General features: G+C 40.4%; 1 protein-coding gene across 1 annotated transcript in view; it reads right to left on the reverse strand.

Moving 5' to 3' along the window:
- Positions 1 to 18,324, reverse strand: part of FGD6 (FYVE, RhoGEF and PH domain containing 6) — a 100,379-nt gene that overhangs the window by 10,613 nt on the left and 71,442 nt on the right. The window contains exons 12-18 of the mRNA XM_026648842.1: positions 16,719 to 16,787; positions 15,296 to 15,379; positions 14,056 to 14,135; positions 10,167 to 10,269; positions 8,723 to 8,869; positions 7,659 to 7,761; positions 6,055 to 6,182 (exon numbers count right to left, since the gene is read on the reverse strand). Coding sequence (XP_026504627.1) covers positions 6,055 to 6,182; positions 7,659 to 7,761; positions 8,723 to 8,869; positions 10,167 to 10,269; positions 14,056 to 14,135; positions 15,296 to 15,379; positions 16,719 to 16,787 — 714 coding nt within the window. The remainder of the gene's footprint in view (positions 1 to 6,054; positions 6,183 to 7,658; positions 7,762 to 8,722; positions 8,870 to 10,166; positions 10,270 to 14,055; positions 14,136 to 15,295; positions 15,380 to 16,718; positions 16,788 to 18,324) is intronic.

Consider the following 18,324-nt stretch of genomic DNA (forward strand, 5'->3'; position numbering starts at 1 on the left):
CCAAACTGCATCAAAAGTGCTGTTCAATGTTTAACTGCTGAGTGCCAAATTATAAAAGAGAAATTAAAGCAACTGTCTTTAAAACAGGAACAGCTGAAGAAAGAGGAACTTTCCTTTGTACGCACAGATGAGTAATTGCTGTTTTCCTATTATTTCAGCCAAAATTTTTTGCTAGCTTTGTAATTTAAAAATTTTTTTTAGAGAGTTTGGACTTTTGTAAGATGGTTGAGATAATGTTAGTGGACTGACCCAAGACCTCAATTGTCTTCAAATATTTGGACCTGCAGACTGTTTGGTTATATATTTTGGACTTTGAGCCTGAAATTATTGGAATGGAAGTCTCTTTGTTTGCATAAAAGTGGTCTAATCCATCCCCAGTGAGTGATGCCAGAAGGGAAGTGTCCCATTCTGATTTGCCAAGGGACTACTGATGAGGAGATCCAAGAGGAACGAATCAGCCACTACTTTATGAAACTAAAAGCAAAGTAGAATCCATTGCTGCCAGTCATGACTGCTGGTTATGCAATGCCATCCTGCTTGACAAAGAGGGTTATGCTTCCCTCCACCCTCCAGGCTGGCTGCCATGGGGTAAGAGTCCAGCAACATCAAATATTTGACATTTACAAGCAAGTACCCTCTACTTGCTTGGGGGGAGGGATAGCTCAGTGGTTTGAGCATTGGCCTGCTAAACCCAGGGTTGTGAATTCAATCCTTAAGGGGGCTATTTAGGGAACTGGGGTAAAAATCTGTCTGGGGAGTTGTCCTCCTTTGAGCAGGGGGTTGGACTAGATGACCTCCTGAGGTCCCTTCCAACCATGATATTACATGATTCTATGATAACCTGCTAGCCAGTTCATCGATATTAAATGACAGAGCCAAGAAAACCACTGACTACTAATCCTTTCAACCATGTACTACCTTCCTGAGCCTCAATGATATAATCAGAGTCACAACCACCATCTTACATAAGTATTAATCTTTTTGGTTTGGTCCCCGCCCATTCTTGTTAGTAGAGAGATACTTTCACCTTAGTGTTCTTGCACTTGTTTGATATCTCCAGCAGATGACTGGTTGTGAGCGTGCGTGCGCACATGCAAGAGCGTATATGGCTAAAACCCATGGAATTTCCATAAGAATGGTGCCTATAGAACAGTTTCTCAAACACCTAGAATAACCCAAGGTTAAATAACCTCACTTTCTAAAATATCACACACACACACACACACACACACACACACACACACACACACCCCTACCTTATGCATTAGGAGTTGTATGTTTAAATCCTGAAATTGTTTTCACTTATACTCTGGTTACATCTTGATTTGTACTGAAATACTCCATATAACTCAGTTTGGAGAAAGGGGGAAGGAGAGATTGTTTCCTAACCATCTATAATTTGGGCAGACTGCATTAATTGGCATCAGAGCTATAGTCTCAACATTGACTTAAACCTGGGAGTAATTTGAACCTCCCTGTATCAGCCATTCAGGTGGAGTATAAATATATCATTTAGAGCCAAGATTGATAATGCCGTATTATTTTGGGGGCTGATGGCTAAACAAGACTGCTGCCTTAAGAACTCCAAATCATTATATAAAGTTCATTAACAACTGTTATTTAATGTGATTTAATCAACCATTTAATTAGACTGATTCTATAGTATAACCTTAACCCACTCTTTTAATCTGATTTGTTTGCATGCATTATATTTTATGCTTTTCGCTTACTTTAGATAATGAAATATACAACATTAAAGATTGTGAATCAGACATTTTTCCCTCCAGACATTAGGATTGAGCAACTGAGGAGTCTTGGGGTAGGTAACAGATATAATTGTGTCCCGCCTAATGGTGGTTCATAAAATTGCCTTGACAGTCCTCATACTCACCTGCAAAATTCCACTTTTCCATCTCATAGGTTCATATAAAAGATATTAGTTGCTGTTGCTTTTTACACACACGCACATGCACACAGTCTCCAGAAATTTTCATTTTATTTCTGAGTTACATAAGATCTATAAGAAATCCCAGATGTTCAATAGGTGTTTTTTTCATACGTTGCAACACAGAAATTGTTGTTCACTGCAATAACAATGGTCATTATCCAACAGAAGAACACTTTGGCCCTCCTCACCCCTATTGAACAGCAGCTTATTTCACAAGTGGCCCCTTCATTTTTTAATAGGGCTACTTGAGGAACAGGACACTTACGCAGCACAAATTAGGATTTCAAGAAAATAGGGAAAGCACACCATCACATTATGCCACTGAAACTGTGGTGACTATTAGTGCTCACCTAGTAATGATAAGTAGACTGTCCAAGGCATCATGGTACTTCCATCAGTGTGCAGTCAGCCTGCCCATGATACTAACACTAAACCTTATTGGGTGCCTAATAAGGCATATAAAATAATAGAATGCAGCCACGATACCGCTATGGCTCACATGCAAAGGTGGAATCCACTGGTCAGCCACTGAGGTACTAAGACACATACTGGACCAAATGGAACTGCACCAGTTTACACCAGCAAAAAATTTGCCACACAGTATTTCAATATGCTTCTCAAGCTATTGTCTTTCCCAAACTCTAAGATTTCTTGATACAGCCGAATCCCAATGAACAACTCATTCAGACAATACCAAATACATCCAGACACTCGGGAGTGTGGATAACTGGAACTCAACAGGAAGAAAGCCAATAAAACACAGGGACATGTTACCAAGTGGTTCTGAACATAGGGATATAAGCACAGAAATTCCTCTTCCTATCAACTGATAAAACTGAGAAATGAAAAACCTGGGGAAGTTATATTCTTAACATTATAGCATGTTCATATTTCCACCATAAAACAGCCTGACGTTAGACTATGGATCTAATATTCAACATACCTGTCTAGAAAACAGGTTGTGAAGTGGTGCAATTTTAAACTATGTTCTCAATTTGAACAATTATCTTTGCAAGTAACAGAACTTTTTTTGGATGAACATTACATTACCCGTTCAAATATTTACAGCATTCACACAGCATTCAAGTTCTGAGTAGTACTTTCAGTGACATTTTCTAGAAAGGAACATGTCTAAAGAAAAATTAACAGGCGCTAAGGAGGGCCCTAGCTGTCTCTGCCAAGCCTCATGTGGAATGTTGACACAGCAGAGTGACAGGTAATATACACTGAAAGTCTTGTGTAAAATTTCTTACAAGATGCTTACAAAGGGATACATCAAAATGTGAGCAACTCAAAGCTGCAGGCAGTGCTAAAAAGGCTTCCCACAGCAGGAAAAGGAATACATATATATTTCAAACTGCAATAAATTAGATTAACTACATTTTATGTTTAGCAGGGAAATTTCTTCCAGCCCTTGCAGTGGTAGCCTGTTTTTTACAGCATGAAATCCATTATACCCTTTTGCTCTCTCCTAAAGGACAGGAAAAGATCCTCCCTCATAAGAGTGATCTTTTAAAAATATTTTCACCTCAGTTTCTCTGAGAGGTGCAGTGGTATTAAAAAAATTAGGAGCCCATTTCTTGTGCACCAAAAACTTCCTTTCCATCCAAAGGGAATTTTGGGTACACAAGGAATACAGTAACTGTTCCTAAGTCAGTCATTGCTACCCAGGAGTCGATTATATTTTCCTCAGTTTTAAAATGATACCGCTGCCAGTGTGAATTTGAATTTGTGTTTCATATGGTGCTGCTTTCCAGGTCATATGCACTCCCTCCTTAGGAGGGGAAATCCAAGACTGTGAGAAGGATTCTGACCCTTGGAAGACTGGCAGATGGTGTGACCAAATTTTGGGCATCCTTCAAACGCAAGATATTGCACAGAACACTAAGGGTTTTAGTGGAATATAGGCAGCCTTTTTAGATGCCAATTAATATATTCTGTGTTGTTTGTGTTTCACTGATCTCTGTTGGAATGCATGACTGCCACCTTGAGACACTCTCAGAAAACAAGTTGAGTATCTTGTGAAGCTAACGTCAATGAGCAAAGCTTTTAACAAATATGAATGCAGTGACTCCCTGATGTCCATTTGAGCCCCTAAGAAAAATTGAAAATAAAATCACATTATTAGATGTAATCCATCAAATCTTCTTGTGGAAGAAACCTTTGGATTCTAAATGATCCCTGCCTTTGGCGGTTAATCTACATATGTAAAACTCATGCTGCCGTTCGCCAGTGGTGCAGGACTGCTTTTATTTTTAGAAAACAATTTTGCCTTTTGGTTGACCTCATATAGCAAATAATTTGCATATTGCCCTCAGCCGTTACTGAAATGAAGTTTTGTTCTTGTAGTTTACACCATCATGGTAGAAATGGTTAAAATACCAAAAAGCCAGTACTAGTAGCTAAAGTGAAGAGAGTCAGGGTGACCCATATATATTTCTATCACTGTTCTATCGATAAAGAACAAGGCTGTCTTACCCATTGTTAGCATACCCATAATAATAAACAATGCCACCACCTAGCTCTTATGTAGCATTTTTCCACAGTACATCATTTTTATAAATATACTAGAGCTTTTCACATTCCCTCCCCATTGCATCTTCTGTATGCTGCAGAGACCCAGCCTCCATTCTGATCCTACGATACTGCTGCTAACTCACTCAACTCCACATAATACTCATTACGGCTACAAAAATTACATGGACGATGCCCTTCCATGGGGGCTGGAAGGAAGACTTCTGTAATCACTGGAGGTTAGATACAGGCCTGTGCATCAGAATAAGAGGAAGTCAGAACACTCCTATGTGAGCTACCTGGACTTTGAGTCCATTCACATACAATTAATAGGGTGTTTGCTTACTCCCATACCATCCCACCCTCAGTGCAGGTGGGTGGGGAATGGGTGGAATCTTGGCTCCATCCCCTCCCACCCTTCCCTCTATATACTGGCCGGTGTTGGTGTGTGGGGGTGTTGAATTCGCTGTTGGCATAATCCAACAGTAAATTAGTACCTCCCTGGACAGGATTGGAAGGGAGGGAAATCAAGGGAGAATTTCTGATTCAGAAGTGTCTGACCACAACGCCTCCTGGGGTGCTGTGGCTCTACCTAAAGTCACAATCAAGTCCCAAGTCAATCCTATAACTAAATTTCAGCTATGTCCACACCTACGTTCCCTCCCTGCCGGCCCCAGTGTAGAGCTGCGGCAGCCAGGAGATGTGCCCCTCCCCGCCGGCCCAGGTCCACCGGAACTGCTGTGGCCGGGGAGCGGAGCCTCTCTCCCAGCCCCGAGCTGCTGTGGTGAGAGAGGGCTGGGGGGAGTCCTCTCTCCCCACTGCAGCCCTGGGGCAGCCTGCACCCCAAATCCCTCATCCCCGGCCCCACTCCAGAGCCTGCACCCCCCAGCATCCCAACCCCCCTCCTGCATCCCTCATCCCCAGCCCCACCTCAGAGCCCGCACACCCAGGCAGAGCCCTCACCCCCCCACGACCCCCCCAACCCTCTTCCCCAGCCCTGAGCCCCCTCCCGCACCCTCATCCCCAGCCCCACCTCAGAGCCCACACATCCAGGCAGAGCCCTCACCCCCTCACCCCCCCAACCCTCTGCCCCAGCACTGAGGCCCCACCCTCATCACATCAATTTTGTTATGTGCACCAATATGAAGGTGATGTGTCACACATCACTTCCATATTGGTGCACATAACAAAATTCATTCCACACATGGACGTAAAAAATTAGAGGGAACACTGGTCTACACTACAGCCTATGTTGGCATAACCTATGTCGCTCAGTGGTGAGACTCTCTCCCGCCCTGAGTGACATAAGTTACACTGACATAGCGCTGTGCACACGAGCACTTATGTTGGAAGGAGAGTTTCTCCTGCCAACATAGCTTCTGCCGCTCACGTCTTCACCAGACGCGGTGCAGCTGGATTAGTACAGCTGCAGCACTGTATGCATACACATGGCCATTGCGTCACCAGAAAAATTCCCCTTTCCTTTAAATGCAGTATCTGAAAAAGATCACAGAAGTTCTTTTTAATTTTATTGTTATTAAACATGGATGATTTAACACCGATGAGAGGTAAAGTTTAAGGGAAACACTTACTTCTTTGAGAGCAGAAGGAATTTTTTTCTGTTTTCTCCCAGATGGAATACTATGTAACACTGTAGACAAGGCACTGGATGGAGATTTATGGTTCACTGGGGATCCACTCTTAGGAGTGAAGTGGTTATCTAAAATGTATATAACATGCACAGTGCTTTTACATTGCAGATGACTAACATATGCATAGTGTTCCTTACAAAACGTTTTAAACACAGCTATAATTTCTGTTTGGTGTAAGGTAATTTTTTTTTAAAAAACACAGTTAATCTCTGAAACACTGCATATGATATTGTATTTCCTAACCATATTAAACAACAGGAATTTTGCCTCTCAGTATTGCCAATTCCAAAAGTTACAATATCACGAGTTAGAGCTCCCAAAATCATGAGATTGGACCAAAAAATCATGAAGTTGATATATATATATATAAGTATAAATCCTGTTTTTGAAGTCCCCCTGCCCACCCCCCCATGTGTAAAAGACAATTACAGGGTGAAAACTCAACCTTAAATACACACAACGTATTCCCACACACAAAATGCAGGCCCCAATTCCCCTCTGCATTTGCTTCCAGACTCCTCCTCACTACCCAAAAACCCAATGGCAGGGGCTCCTGCTGCTCCCCACTCCCACCCAGCAAGGTCCTGCAGACCCCAACTCCCTGAGCACGCTTTCTCTCCCCAACTCAGGCCCCCTCCCCCAATCTCCTCAGCAAGGTCCTACGGCCTCCCACACCCTCCCCCCTCCATTCCCCTGGCAGGCATCACTAGTGGCTCCCTGTGGCCAGCCTGCACGTAAGAGGGCTGTCCCGTGGGCCTACCTCCATTAACTCCCGCTTCCTGCTTGTGGTTGAGGGTGGTGATTATTAGTATGGATTATGTATGTTACTCTAGTGCCTAGGAGTCCTAATCATAGACCTGGACCCCATTGTGCTAGGCGCTGTACAAACGCAGAACAAAAAGGCAGTCCCTGCTCCAAAGAGCTTACAATCTAAGTATAAGGCAAAACAATACAGATGGATATAGGTAGACAGATGGGGGAGTACAAGGAAACAATGAGACAATACTGGTCAGCATGACGGGAAGTGATAGGGTGCTCTGTTCTGCTGCACCTGCTCTGTGACTGTGACACAGCTCAGGATGCAAAGGGTGCCCCAGTAAACTAGACAACTGCTGCAGCTACCTGCAGCACAGCATCCACTAGCAGCTGAAGGTGGAAATTGCTGGTGGCCCAGGCAAAGCTCCTGAGCAGCCTCTGCTTTACAACAAGAGCCCTGGAAAAGTCTCCTTGAAATCACATAATAATATTGCAAATATCAACACCACTGGTCTCTAGGTCCAAGAGGAAGGATGGGCCAGGTGCTAGCCTGGCATTCAGTTCCCTGCTCTGCCACAGACTTCTTGTGTGACCTTGGGCAAGTCATTTGGTGGCTCTGTGCCTCAGTTTCCCCATCTGTAAAACAGGTTACTAGTACTTCCCGATCTCACAGGGGTGCTGGGAGGATAAATGCAGTAAAGATTGTGAGGTGCTCTGATACTGTGGAAATGGGGGCTATATAATTACGAGACAGAGAGAGATCGATTAAAAAAAAGTTTTCCCTCTACCTTGTTTCTGTAGTTCTTTGAAGCAATGATCACACACTCTTGCTGGTTGGTTTTTCATATAGTCTAAGCCATGTTTATTTGTGGAACATGCTTGGCAGACAATCTGAAAACATGTAAAATGTTATTATATCGCATGCACAACCACACGCACACCAATCCCTTAAAAACTTATATCTGAGTTTCACTAAACCCATGCTGTTGAGCCCCAAACAAGTAACAATTTTACAACCTGAGGGTTTGGAGGGACATGCATGCTAATTCCCAGGGATGTTCCACACAAAATACTCTTTCCAGAACTGATTTTATGTGACTGACAATATTTGATAGTTATATCATTTTCTGATTTTGTACAGAATATTTTGAACAATAAATAAATAATCTGAGAATGGGGGGTGAGACTACTGGATTAGTGAGAAATATCAAATTTATGGACTAGCAAAGGGTAAATTAGCAAATTGTTATTGTATTGTCAAATCTCATCTACAAGTTTATTAAGAAACATGCTCCGTTTTTTTAAACTTGTATTTTTAGATGATCACAATATCTATCTAGTTATATTATCCTCTTGTCTGTGTTATGGAGAAATTGATGTGTTTCAACTACACTGAATACTGAATTCCCATTTGACTAAAAAGTAAGATGTGAAATGTGACTAGGTTAAGACAGCAATAAAATATACAATAGTTTTTTTTCTAGTTTCATGGGTATGCATTGTTTGGAAGTCTCGCAAAATGGGTTCAACCTTAACTCACAGCCAGTGAAAAAGATACTTTGAAGTTAATTTTCTTGGTATGCATTGTGCTACTGAAGGAGTGAAGGACATGCGTCATTTTTTTCTCCTGAAATGTAAAATATGACAAGAAGCACTGGATAGGTTTATCTAGAGAATTGATCTAATAACAAGGATATTTAGAGTAGGAAATAATGTTATTTTCACCTAAGGTATAATGTTCTCTCAACACAGCAATATTGCTAATGTGTTTTAATGCAATCAAATTCCCCCATATGGAAACAAAAATCTTGAATGACTCTTGCAAAAGAAGGAAGTTACAAGATCACCCAACCTTTCCACATGCCCTGCAGTGATGTCTTCTCCAGGTCAACGTGAATTCACTAGTACAGATCATACACATAGTGGCTCTAGTATCAGGAACCCAGATGGGAGCCTTTGATCCGAGAGGACTATCTTCATCCTCTTTCTCTGGATCTGCCTGAGAAAATGGAGGTGGAACTCCATTAAATTACAAGCAGTAATGTATTTTTCACCACTGAATTATCAAGGTTAAATACAAGTATTCTGTTTCCTAAGGATTCTCCGTTCACGTAACTGGTCAGTGTCTTAAATACAGCTTCTCTGCTGGTTCACCAGCAACATTATCACAATTGAGCTCTAAAAGAAGATGCTGAAATTATTTCATTGAATCATACAGGTGCTAATAAATCTCTATTTCAGTGCTGCCAATTCAGATATTTCAGGGGAGGGAGGTCCAGCAAATCCTGGCGTTTCTCTCCCTCCTCCCTCCCCAACAGGGATCCCATTCTGGTCCCTGTTCACGTTCCCCCCCGCCTGCCATAGGGACCTTGGTTCTCCCCTGGCCAGGGAGTCTCCCCACTCTCTCACCCACACAGGGCATGAGCTGGTGCCACCAGGAATCGAGTTCTAGATGGACTCCACTGCACTCCACCATACAGAAGCAGACTCCCTCCCTGTGTACCAGGTCACAATATTATTTGGTTCGGCCTCCTCTCCAGCTGTACCAAGGGGTGCCCAGGTCAGATTTCAGTGGGGTTTAGACCACACAGCTGCAGCAACGCTCCGGACTGCTCCAGCAGCAGCCGTATTGATTTAGTACAGGACTACTTCTTAAGTGATCAGATCATGCCCCACCCTCCAGCTCCATTGCCTAGGTCACCTGGAGCAAGTGCAAAAACCTTGGGGGGATGGGAGTGTTTGCCCCCCCCCCCCCCACTGGCACCACTACTCTACTTGTTTAGTACCAAGATATTCCAGTTTGTTTACATCCATTATCTCAGGGGTTCTCAAACTGGGAGTCAGGACCCCTCAGGGGGTCGCGAGGTTATTACATGGGGGGGTCACAAGCTGTCAGCCTCCACCCCAAACCCCGCTTTGCCTCCAGCATTTATAATGGTGTTAAATATATTAAAAAGTGTTTTTAATTTATAAGGGGGGGGGTCGCACTCAGAGACTTGCTATGTGAAAGGGGTCACCAGTAAAAAAGTTTGAGAGCCACTGCATTATCTTAGCTAGCGTTACTCTATTTTAAGGACTAGAATGGATGGATATCTAACCCTTTTTCTCCTGTTCTTAGGATTACTGAGAACCGACATCTGAATTTTTTTAATGAAACTATGAAAGATATACATCTCAAATTCTGTTCTATTATTAATACTTGCCACTTTTCTTTTCTAAAGTGCTGTGCTGAGTTTTAATACGTAGTAGAAAATATATTCATGCCCAAAGAAATCAAAGAGAATGGTGTGGTATACCTCTTCAAGACTTTTACTCGGGTTAAATGTGATTCTCTTCTTTGTATAGTCTTCAATTGATCTGGAGATGGCTTCTAACCATTCATCTCTTTCTGTAGCAGAACTGTTGGTGTCAAAGACATTGAAGTACGGTTAACATTAAAAATGTCTAAAAACTAACTCTGGCTATGGCATGGTTTTTGCCAGGCACACATCATGTTATTTCTTTTTTGTTTTTAATGACTATTAGTTTAGATTATATTAGGTTGATGTGGGAGTGTTGATTATAGTTAGAGCATTAAAGAGAAGTAGATTTAGAGCCTGGATTTGGAGGCAACTGAAGTTGTGCGGTATATAGGATCAGGCAGGACAATTCCAGATGTAAGGGGCAACAGAGAAGAAAACTTGGAGGCCCTCATGCACGGGGGATAAAAAGAGGACCAAATCGGAATTAGTAGAATGCTGGTCTAATCTGGGAAAAAGAAGAGACAAGATATAGGCAGGAGCAGAGCTATGGCACTTTGACTATCCTTCCCATTGGGAAGAAGAATATTTTGCCAAATCCAAATTTTTACTTATGTTGGTTTTTTATCCTGTGAGAAAAAGCCAATATGCATTAGTTCTGGAATATTCATGTCTCCAGCCAACTTCTATGGCTCAGAGATTCTGACTAAAATTTCAAAATTTGGTTGCCTTTAATTACCCTGCTAAATCTATATTTAAGCAACTAAATTATAAGTGGCCCAATTTCCAGAGTTGCTGGCTGAGCATCCATAGTGCACATTGACTTCAGTGGGACTACTAACATGAGTGCACAATCCAGTCCCTAATCCTGCAAACATTCAGCATTCATTCATTTTAGCAGTCCCACTGAAATCAATTACGTGCTACAGGTTTTCAGGGCCATAGTGTTCTCATTATTAACTTACGAAAACTAAATTCTGGAGTTCTGTATAGACCAGAGTGCTGCCTAGACTTTCACACAGCCGTTAGATCAAACTAGCAATAAGACTTGTAAGATATCTATTTACATCTATATCTCCCCTAGGAAATGGGCAAAGTTTTGCTATGTTAAGTTTGTAAAACTTTAACTTTTCCTTTAGAGTCTTTTCAAACTTCAGTTCTGTTGTGTGTACTGAACATATTGAATATGGCTGTCAGTAAAAATAGCAGAAGGGAAGCCTGTCTCTCTAAAGTCTGGTAAGAATTTTATTTGATCTGTTTTGTAACACACAGAGTATGAACACACTGGAAACATATTAAATTGCCAAATGAGACGCAAAAGCCATGAGAATGAGATATAAGAAGATGAATGATACTGAAAAATGAGACATTCAGTCTGTATGTAGATGATTGATTCACTACACATCCATTGTACATACTGATGGAAATTGCATCAGTCATTGAAAAAAATCCATACAACTTTTCCCCCTGGCTCACATACCCTGTTCATCTTATAACAGATATAATGACTTTGGCATTGGGCATTTCCTGAGGATTAATTACAGCTGGAAATCTTCAACTGCACCTTGGGACATCTTCCCCAAACTGGTCATTAATCCCTAGTAAATGCCTTATGCTTCTATCATTATTGTTTAAATCACGATTCTTTCCTAGATAGCTTCAACAAGCTAGACCAGCACTGATTTATTTTATTTTTAAAAAGAAGAGAATTGAATGCTCCCAAAGAATCAAAAGTGACAGCACTAGAAAATGAAGTTTTATAGAAACACAGAAACAGCATTTCTAGTATCAATATGCCTTAATTCAGAGATGGTTGGGCCACTTCTAAGTGTTAAATTTCTAAGGACCTAACAAGCATTGACCTCAATTGCCACTGTCCTAAAAGTTTGCCACAATTAGCACCTATTACAGCAGTAGCATGTTTGTTTAGGGTGGTTTTTTTTTGTTTTTTTTTTTTACTGCTAACACCTCTCTGCTAGGGAACAGTTTGATTCCACCAAATTTTTTGCATATAAAAGTATTTCACCAAGTTTGATAGAAAAAAATTCCGGGCACAAAAGTTAGAAGAAATAAATACTATGCATTCAGCCTTTGGAAATTATAATCTATTTTTTTTTTTTTTTTTAAAAAAAAATCACAACATCTTAGCCAAAGCTACAGTCTATATATGCAGAGGAATCTCTCAGTTATTTCCTCTCATTTACAATTAAAGTATCATTCCCTTGCATCATTCTGAAATGTTAATTTCCCCTGAACAGTGAAACCAAACAAACCTATAATCTCAAATGTTAAGATTCAATTATATGTATGTAGGTATGTTCATTTGGCACCCCAATAATTGTAAGGATAATTCAGTGTCATTTCCATAAAGCATCATACTAGCCAGAGCAGAGATGGTATAGTCCTATCCTGCATTAGTGTCAAGGCTCTTCCTACATATTTGTGAAGTGCTCAGTCATTGTGGCACCTAAGCACCAAAGGTACGAATCTGCACCGACTGCAGCATTCAATGGCAAAATTGTCATTGACTTCAACAGGTGCAGAATCAAGTCCTATGCTGTGTGCAATGCATCCTTCGCCCAATATGCAAAATGTCTGCATTAGAGATAAATGTAAATACATACAACACTTCTTTTCAATCCCCAGTTATAAATAACTGCTATTACTCAGGCACAACTGTGCTACTTCCTTTGGCTGCTTGGACAATGTTAACTCGGGTGCCTCTCTGTTTGAAACACTGTTTTGTGCAGACATCCTGAAGTCAATAGATGCAAGGTCACAGAGTGTGACAAAGCCCACACTACTGCTGTTTTGCAAAAAGAAGAGGGAATGTATCTTTGCTCATTGACATCAGTATTGTCACAGCGGACAGAATGTACAACACTCATGGCTCAAATTCTCTAAACAGCTAGAATAGGAGAATCAAGCCTTTGGAAAAGACAGCTTCACAAAGGCAGATGCAAGCTTTTCTACAATAATTTAGTGGCAGTGAATACTCTGAATGCTACCTGAGAGGATTTAGTTTGCTGGTAACTGCTACATATTTTCCTAACGCCATTGATTTGATTCATATATGTGGGAGCCAAAATGTGAAAGAAGATTTGGCTAAAGTCCACATTGTATCTGTTTTTTATGATTCAATAATTTAATGCCACCTCTACTTTGCAGCTTCAAAATACAATCTGTTTCCTGTTCTAATGACATCTGTGCTACAGCTAGAAGATCCTCTCCCTCAAACTTATATCAAAAGCCGCGTTATCACCTCAGTATTTTATTGCTAGATTTCATGTCATCCCTTAGCAGTAACTTTGGAAGAGAAGCAGAAACAGAAACAGAAAAAAAGTCCAGAATTTCAAAGCCTAAAATAAAACCACTTAAGTGAACATTTTTAGACTTATGTTTTTTTTTAAAGGAGCAGCATTTTTTTCTCCTCAAAAGGTAGCAAGAAATAATTCTCACAGGGTATTGGGTGACTTGAATAAAACTCAGACTTTCTGTCTTTTCAGTCTGGTGAACAGTTAAACAAATGTAATGGTGTGAGCAAAATTCTGATACAAATGGTAGTCATTGCCCAGACAGTTCAAAGACTAACTTCCTTTGGTACAGAATCCGAACTTGGGGGAAGTTTTCCCTAGAAATCAAGGTGAACTGCACAGCAGTGGCATTACATGAATTTAAAAACTCATTAGCTATGACTCTGTGATCATCTAAAATAACACAACTTAAATAACATGATGAGAGGGAATTGAAACTAGTTTGTCTTCATTCGAGGAACCCTCTACAAATTCTCCATGCTTCTAGAGTTACTATTGTAGATGAGAGCAACCTTCATTGCACAAATACAAAACAATGAGTGTAAACTTAGACAATATGCAGCTTCATAGTTTATGTATTGTATCTGAAAATGTGTGCTATTTAATATACATTATTTGCTTAGGATATTTACCTTGCTGAGAGTATGAAGGATCGCTCTACGCTTTCTATGTTCAACTCATTTTGATAAGCTTCCTGGGTTGGTTTTCTAACCTACAGTGGACATAGAAAACAACTCTTAATTGAAAATGAATCAATATGACTTCAAGGAGATACCTGTAACAACAGGTGAACTAAAGCAATAGACTTTTCTCTTGCAGAAAGAGTAAAAACTGGACAGGAAATAGCACAACAGTAGGAGCTCACACACCAGCCCATCACTTCTGAAATCCCGAGTTTCAAGTGTAACTGAGTTTATAGGTCGAGTGTTTATGTAGCCACCCCAGGATATTTGCTGACGTCACAAAACACAGAATGCAGTCTTGTAAATAGTCTCTCATGCTGTCTCCTGTGAATCTGGGCCTTCAGCTGAACTTGGCCCTTTTTTCTGGCAGCATCATGGATAAGACACTTAACTCCTGAACAGGAGCAGAAGGTGGTTTGTCCTACTGTACCAGTGTCCCCTAACAGCTGTGTCTGCTTATGTCGGTGTATGTAATAGAAGTTTCTTGATACAGCTCAGGATATTCCAGCTCGGAGATGGCCGGACAACACTTTTTAGAGGGGTGATAGGAAAGGTACAATTACAAAAAGAGGGGGGGGTGTCAACTTTGGGGACTTTTCATGAAGACCTGAGATTGTACCCCTTCTAACTCCTGTATTTCCCCCTAGGATTGGCAGTCTTTGGAGAAACCCAGCTGTGGAGGATTTGGCCCACCAGAAAGTTGTCAGGCAATCAGAGACGTGTGTGTTTTTTGAGGGTGGGCAAAAAAGTCAGAATGGCTATGAGGCAGGGGAGGGGCAGCCATACTACATAAGTAAGCAGCCTTTGTTTCAGGGAAGCCTAATACTGGACCCAAGGCAGTTAATATTAAGGTGCAATAGTAGAATTGCCTGACGAAGCCTTCCCAGGCCAGCCAACACTAATCAGATATTTAGGCAGTTCTCTCTCTGTTTCTCCCCTTTGATTGCATTACAATTCTCCTCCTCTTCTTCCAACTGGCCCCCAACAATGAATGCATTTTTAAAAAGGATAGTTATTAATGGCCCAAAGGTCCATACACCATGCAACAAAGGCTATGCTTCTATCACGGCTCTTAATATAAGCAACTTATAATATTTCTTTCCAACAATAAATATACTTGTCCGTGGAAAAATAACATGCAGGAGTTCAGATACGTTTTGACAAAAAATTGCCAGTGAAGAGATCTCACCTTCATTCCAGCCAATGAAAGCATGTTGTTGAGTTTATACATGCCAGACTGTACTGGAGTTGTATACAACAGAGCATCATTAAACTGCAATACAAAACGCACACTTTCAAATGGCTAAAGGATTAAATAATAAAAAGATAGTTTCAACTATAGTGTACTAAAAATGTATGAAATTTGTATAGAATTGATACACATGCATTGAAGGTAGAAATTTAGAGTCTAGAAATGTGTCCTCTACATGCTATTACTTTAGTTTGGATTCTGAGAAGAGAGTTCTATTTATTTGTAACAAATGTTCATGTATACAATGTAGGTAAGAATATAGGTCTATTAACATTTTAGTTATGTAAACATTTTTTGTCACATTCTCTGCACAAAGACTTTTTAAAAGCTGAAAGAAAATTGCCAAAATAAAAAGGCTATTTATCAATGAAAAGTACGTTATTTATGGGCAAACTGGGAGTACTGATGTCAGGGAATAGGCCATTGAAACCCATAAGGAACAGTTTCTTGCAAATAAAAGTTATATTACACACACACAAAACTGCATTCAGAGGACATTAGTAAAGTTGCAAAGTCAAGCACTCACAAGTTAGGAAAGGCCAGAATTAAGGTTTCCTATGCCCTAGGGTAGTATATGTATCTCTAGTTATTCATATCAAACGAATGCTGATCAAATATAAAAAATGAAGAGCACATAGTGGTACTTCATATGGCATTCTGGACTGAAGCTTGGCTCTGGACTGCATTTTGTCGGAGTTAATGCTCAAGACTTCGCTAAATTTGAGGAGCTACTATATTACTTGTATTACACTAGCACCAGCTAAGATGGTGCCCCATTGTGCCAGTAAGAGTCAGATCCTGCCTCAAAGGGTTTATGTCTAAATAGACAAGACAGACAAAGGATGGGCAGGGAAATAGACACAGAGAGATTGTGTGACTTATCCAAGGTCACAGAGCAGGTCAGCAGCAAGGCCAGGAATAGAACATGGGACCCTTGACTCCCCAACCCAGTGCCCAATCCAAAGATATATGATAAACTTTTAAAAAATGTGACAAGTAATGCTCTGGACACCAGATTTTGGATTTTCAAATCTATTAGAATTCAAAGGACTAGAGTAGTAGTCTCAGCTTTTCAAAACCTCAGATTCTTTTCTCAAAAAGTTCTTAAAAACAGTGACTGAATTTTGGTCAAGCAGAAAGAATTTTATAACTGGGATTTTTTGTTTATCTTTTAGTGTACACAAATCATCTTGCTAAACCACACTGAACACGCAAAACAGTGATACAAACTGCATATAAAATGCTCAATTTTTTAACAGTCAGCTGAAGTTGCCAGTTATTTATATTTGTGGTGTAAATGTTTCTACCACTATTCAATTACTCTGGCATTAGGCACATAGAAATGTACATGGCATCTTACCAGAAAAAACATTCGCGGCTGCATGACCTTCCTGGAAAGCTTCATCAACGTTCCTTCTTTGAGAAAGACCTGGCAAGTTAAAGAAGATAAACAAATATTGCAAAACTTAGCTGTTGAGGGCACAAAAACTGCATGAATAAGCTTCTCTCTTTAAAATTCTTATTCATTTAGTGCCATAGATGTGTTTGAAATTTCATAAAAGACACGAAGTAAAACACATCAAGCACCAATGATCATGACGAAAGATTTCCTGTTCTGGAATATAAAACTTGTAGGTTAGCATTTTTGATAAACCTGTTATAAAAATGTACTCCTGCATAATTATCCCTAGGTATCCTTATAAATACAATAAATATAAATGAATTAATAAAAAAGGAACTTATTGGAATTAGAAGGTCTGCTTAGCATAATATAAAACCAATACTTGGACATTGGAAGAAGGTCCCATCTACAGTAAATAAATGGGCCTCAATATCAACTGACCTAGCTTCTTATGAGAAGTTGATCCTTAACTGCAGATAACATGTAACATCCAAAAGATGTGGACTCCATGTTTGATTCATATAAAATTGCTAACCTATCACATATGGAGCTGCTCATACCTTTTCCAGAGGCTGAGCAACAGTGCTCCCACAATTGCAGCTTATGGACACAATTCTGCAAACATCAGAACAAGTAACTTCACTCATGTGAGTAGTTTCACAGAGATCAGTAAAAAGAACGAGGAGTACTTGTGGCACCTTAGAGACTAACAAATTTATTTGGGCATAAGCTTTTGTGGGCTAAAACCCACTTCATCGGATGCATACAGTGGAAAATACAGTAGGAAGATATATACACACAGAGAATATGCAAAAATGGGTGTGGGACTGCTCATGGCAGGGTGATTGAGAGAATAAAGATGGGTCTTTACATCTGTATCTCACTTGTTTAGTATTGTACAAGTCACATTATGAATCAATTAAAATCTCGAATAAGAAAAAACCCTAAGGGATTCCATGGTAATTACCAAGCTTCTGCTATTAAAATGTAATTGGGACAAAGGGCTCGATCCTGCACTCGAGAGGAGCTGATCATCCTCAACTACCAATGAAATCCACAGGGATTGTGTACTTGCACTGGAGGATGGAGTTTGCTCTAACTTATTTTTAAGTCTTTCCTCTGACTTCTCATGTTCCAATTGAAGTCGCAACAATGTGGTGGCAAAGCTTGCAGTATAGCTGCGAACAAAATACACAGAATGATAGAATCGGAGGACAGGAAGGGACCTCGAGAGGTCTTCTAGTCCAGTCCCCTGCACTCAAAGCAGGGCTAAGTATTATCTAGACCATCCCTGAGAGGTGTTTGTCCAACCTGCTCTTAAAAATCTCCAATGATGGAGATTCCACAACCTCCCTAGGCAATTTATTCCAGTGCTTAACCACCCTGACAGTTAGGAAGTTTTTCTTAATGTCCAACATAAACCTCCCTTGCTGCAATTTAAACCCATTGCTTCTTGTCCTATCCTCAGTGGTTAAGTAAAACAATTTATCACCCTCCTCTTTATAACAACCTTTTATGTACTTGAAAACTGTTACCATGTCCCCCCCGCCAGTCTTCTCTTCTC

This window comes from Terrapene carolina, unplaced genomic scaffold (genome assembly GCF_002925995.2).
Source record: "Terrapene carolina triunguis isolate 2854851 unplaced genomic scaffold, T_m_triunguis-2.0 Scaffold68, whole genome shotgun sequence".
Taxonomy (NCBI): domain Eukaryota; kingdom Metazoa; phylum Chordata; order Testudines; family Emydidae; genus Terrapene; species Terrapene triunguis.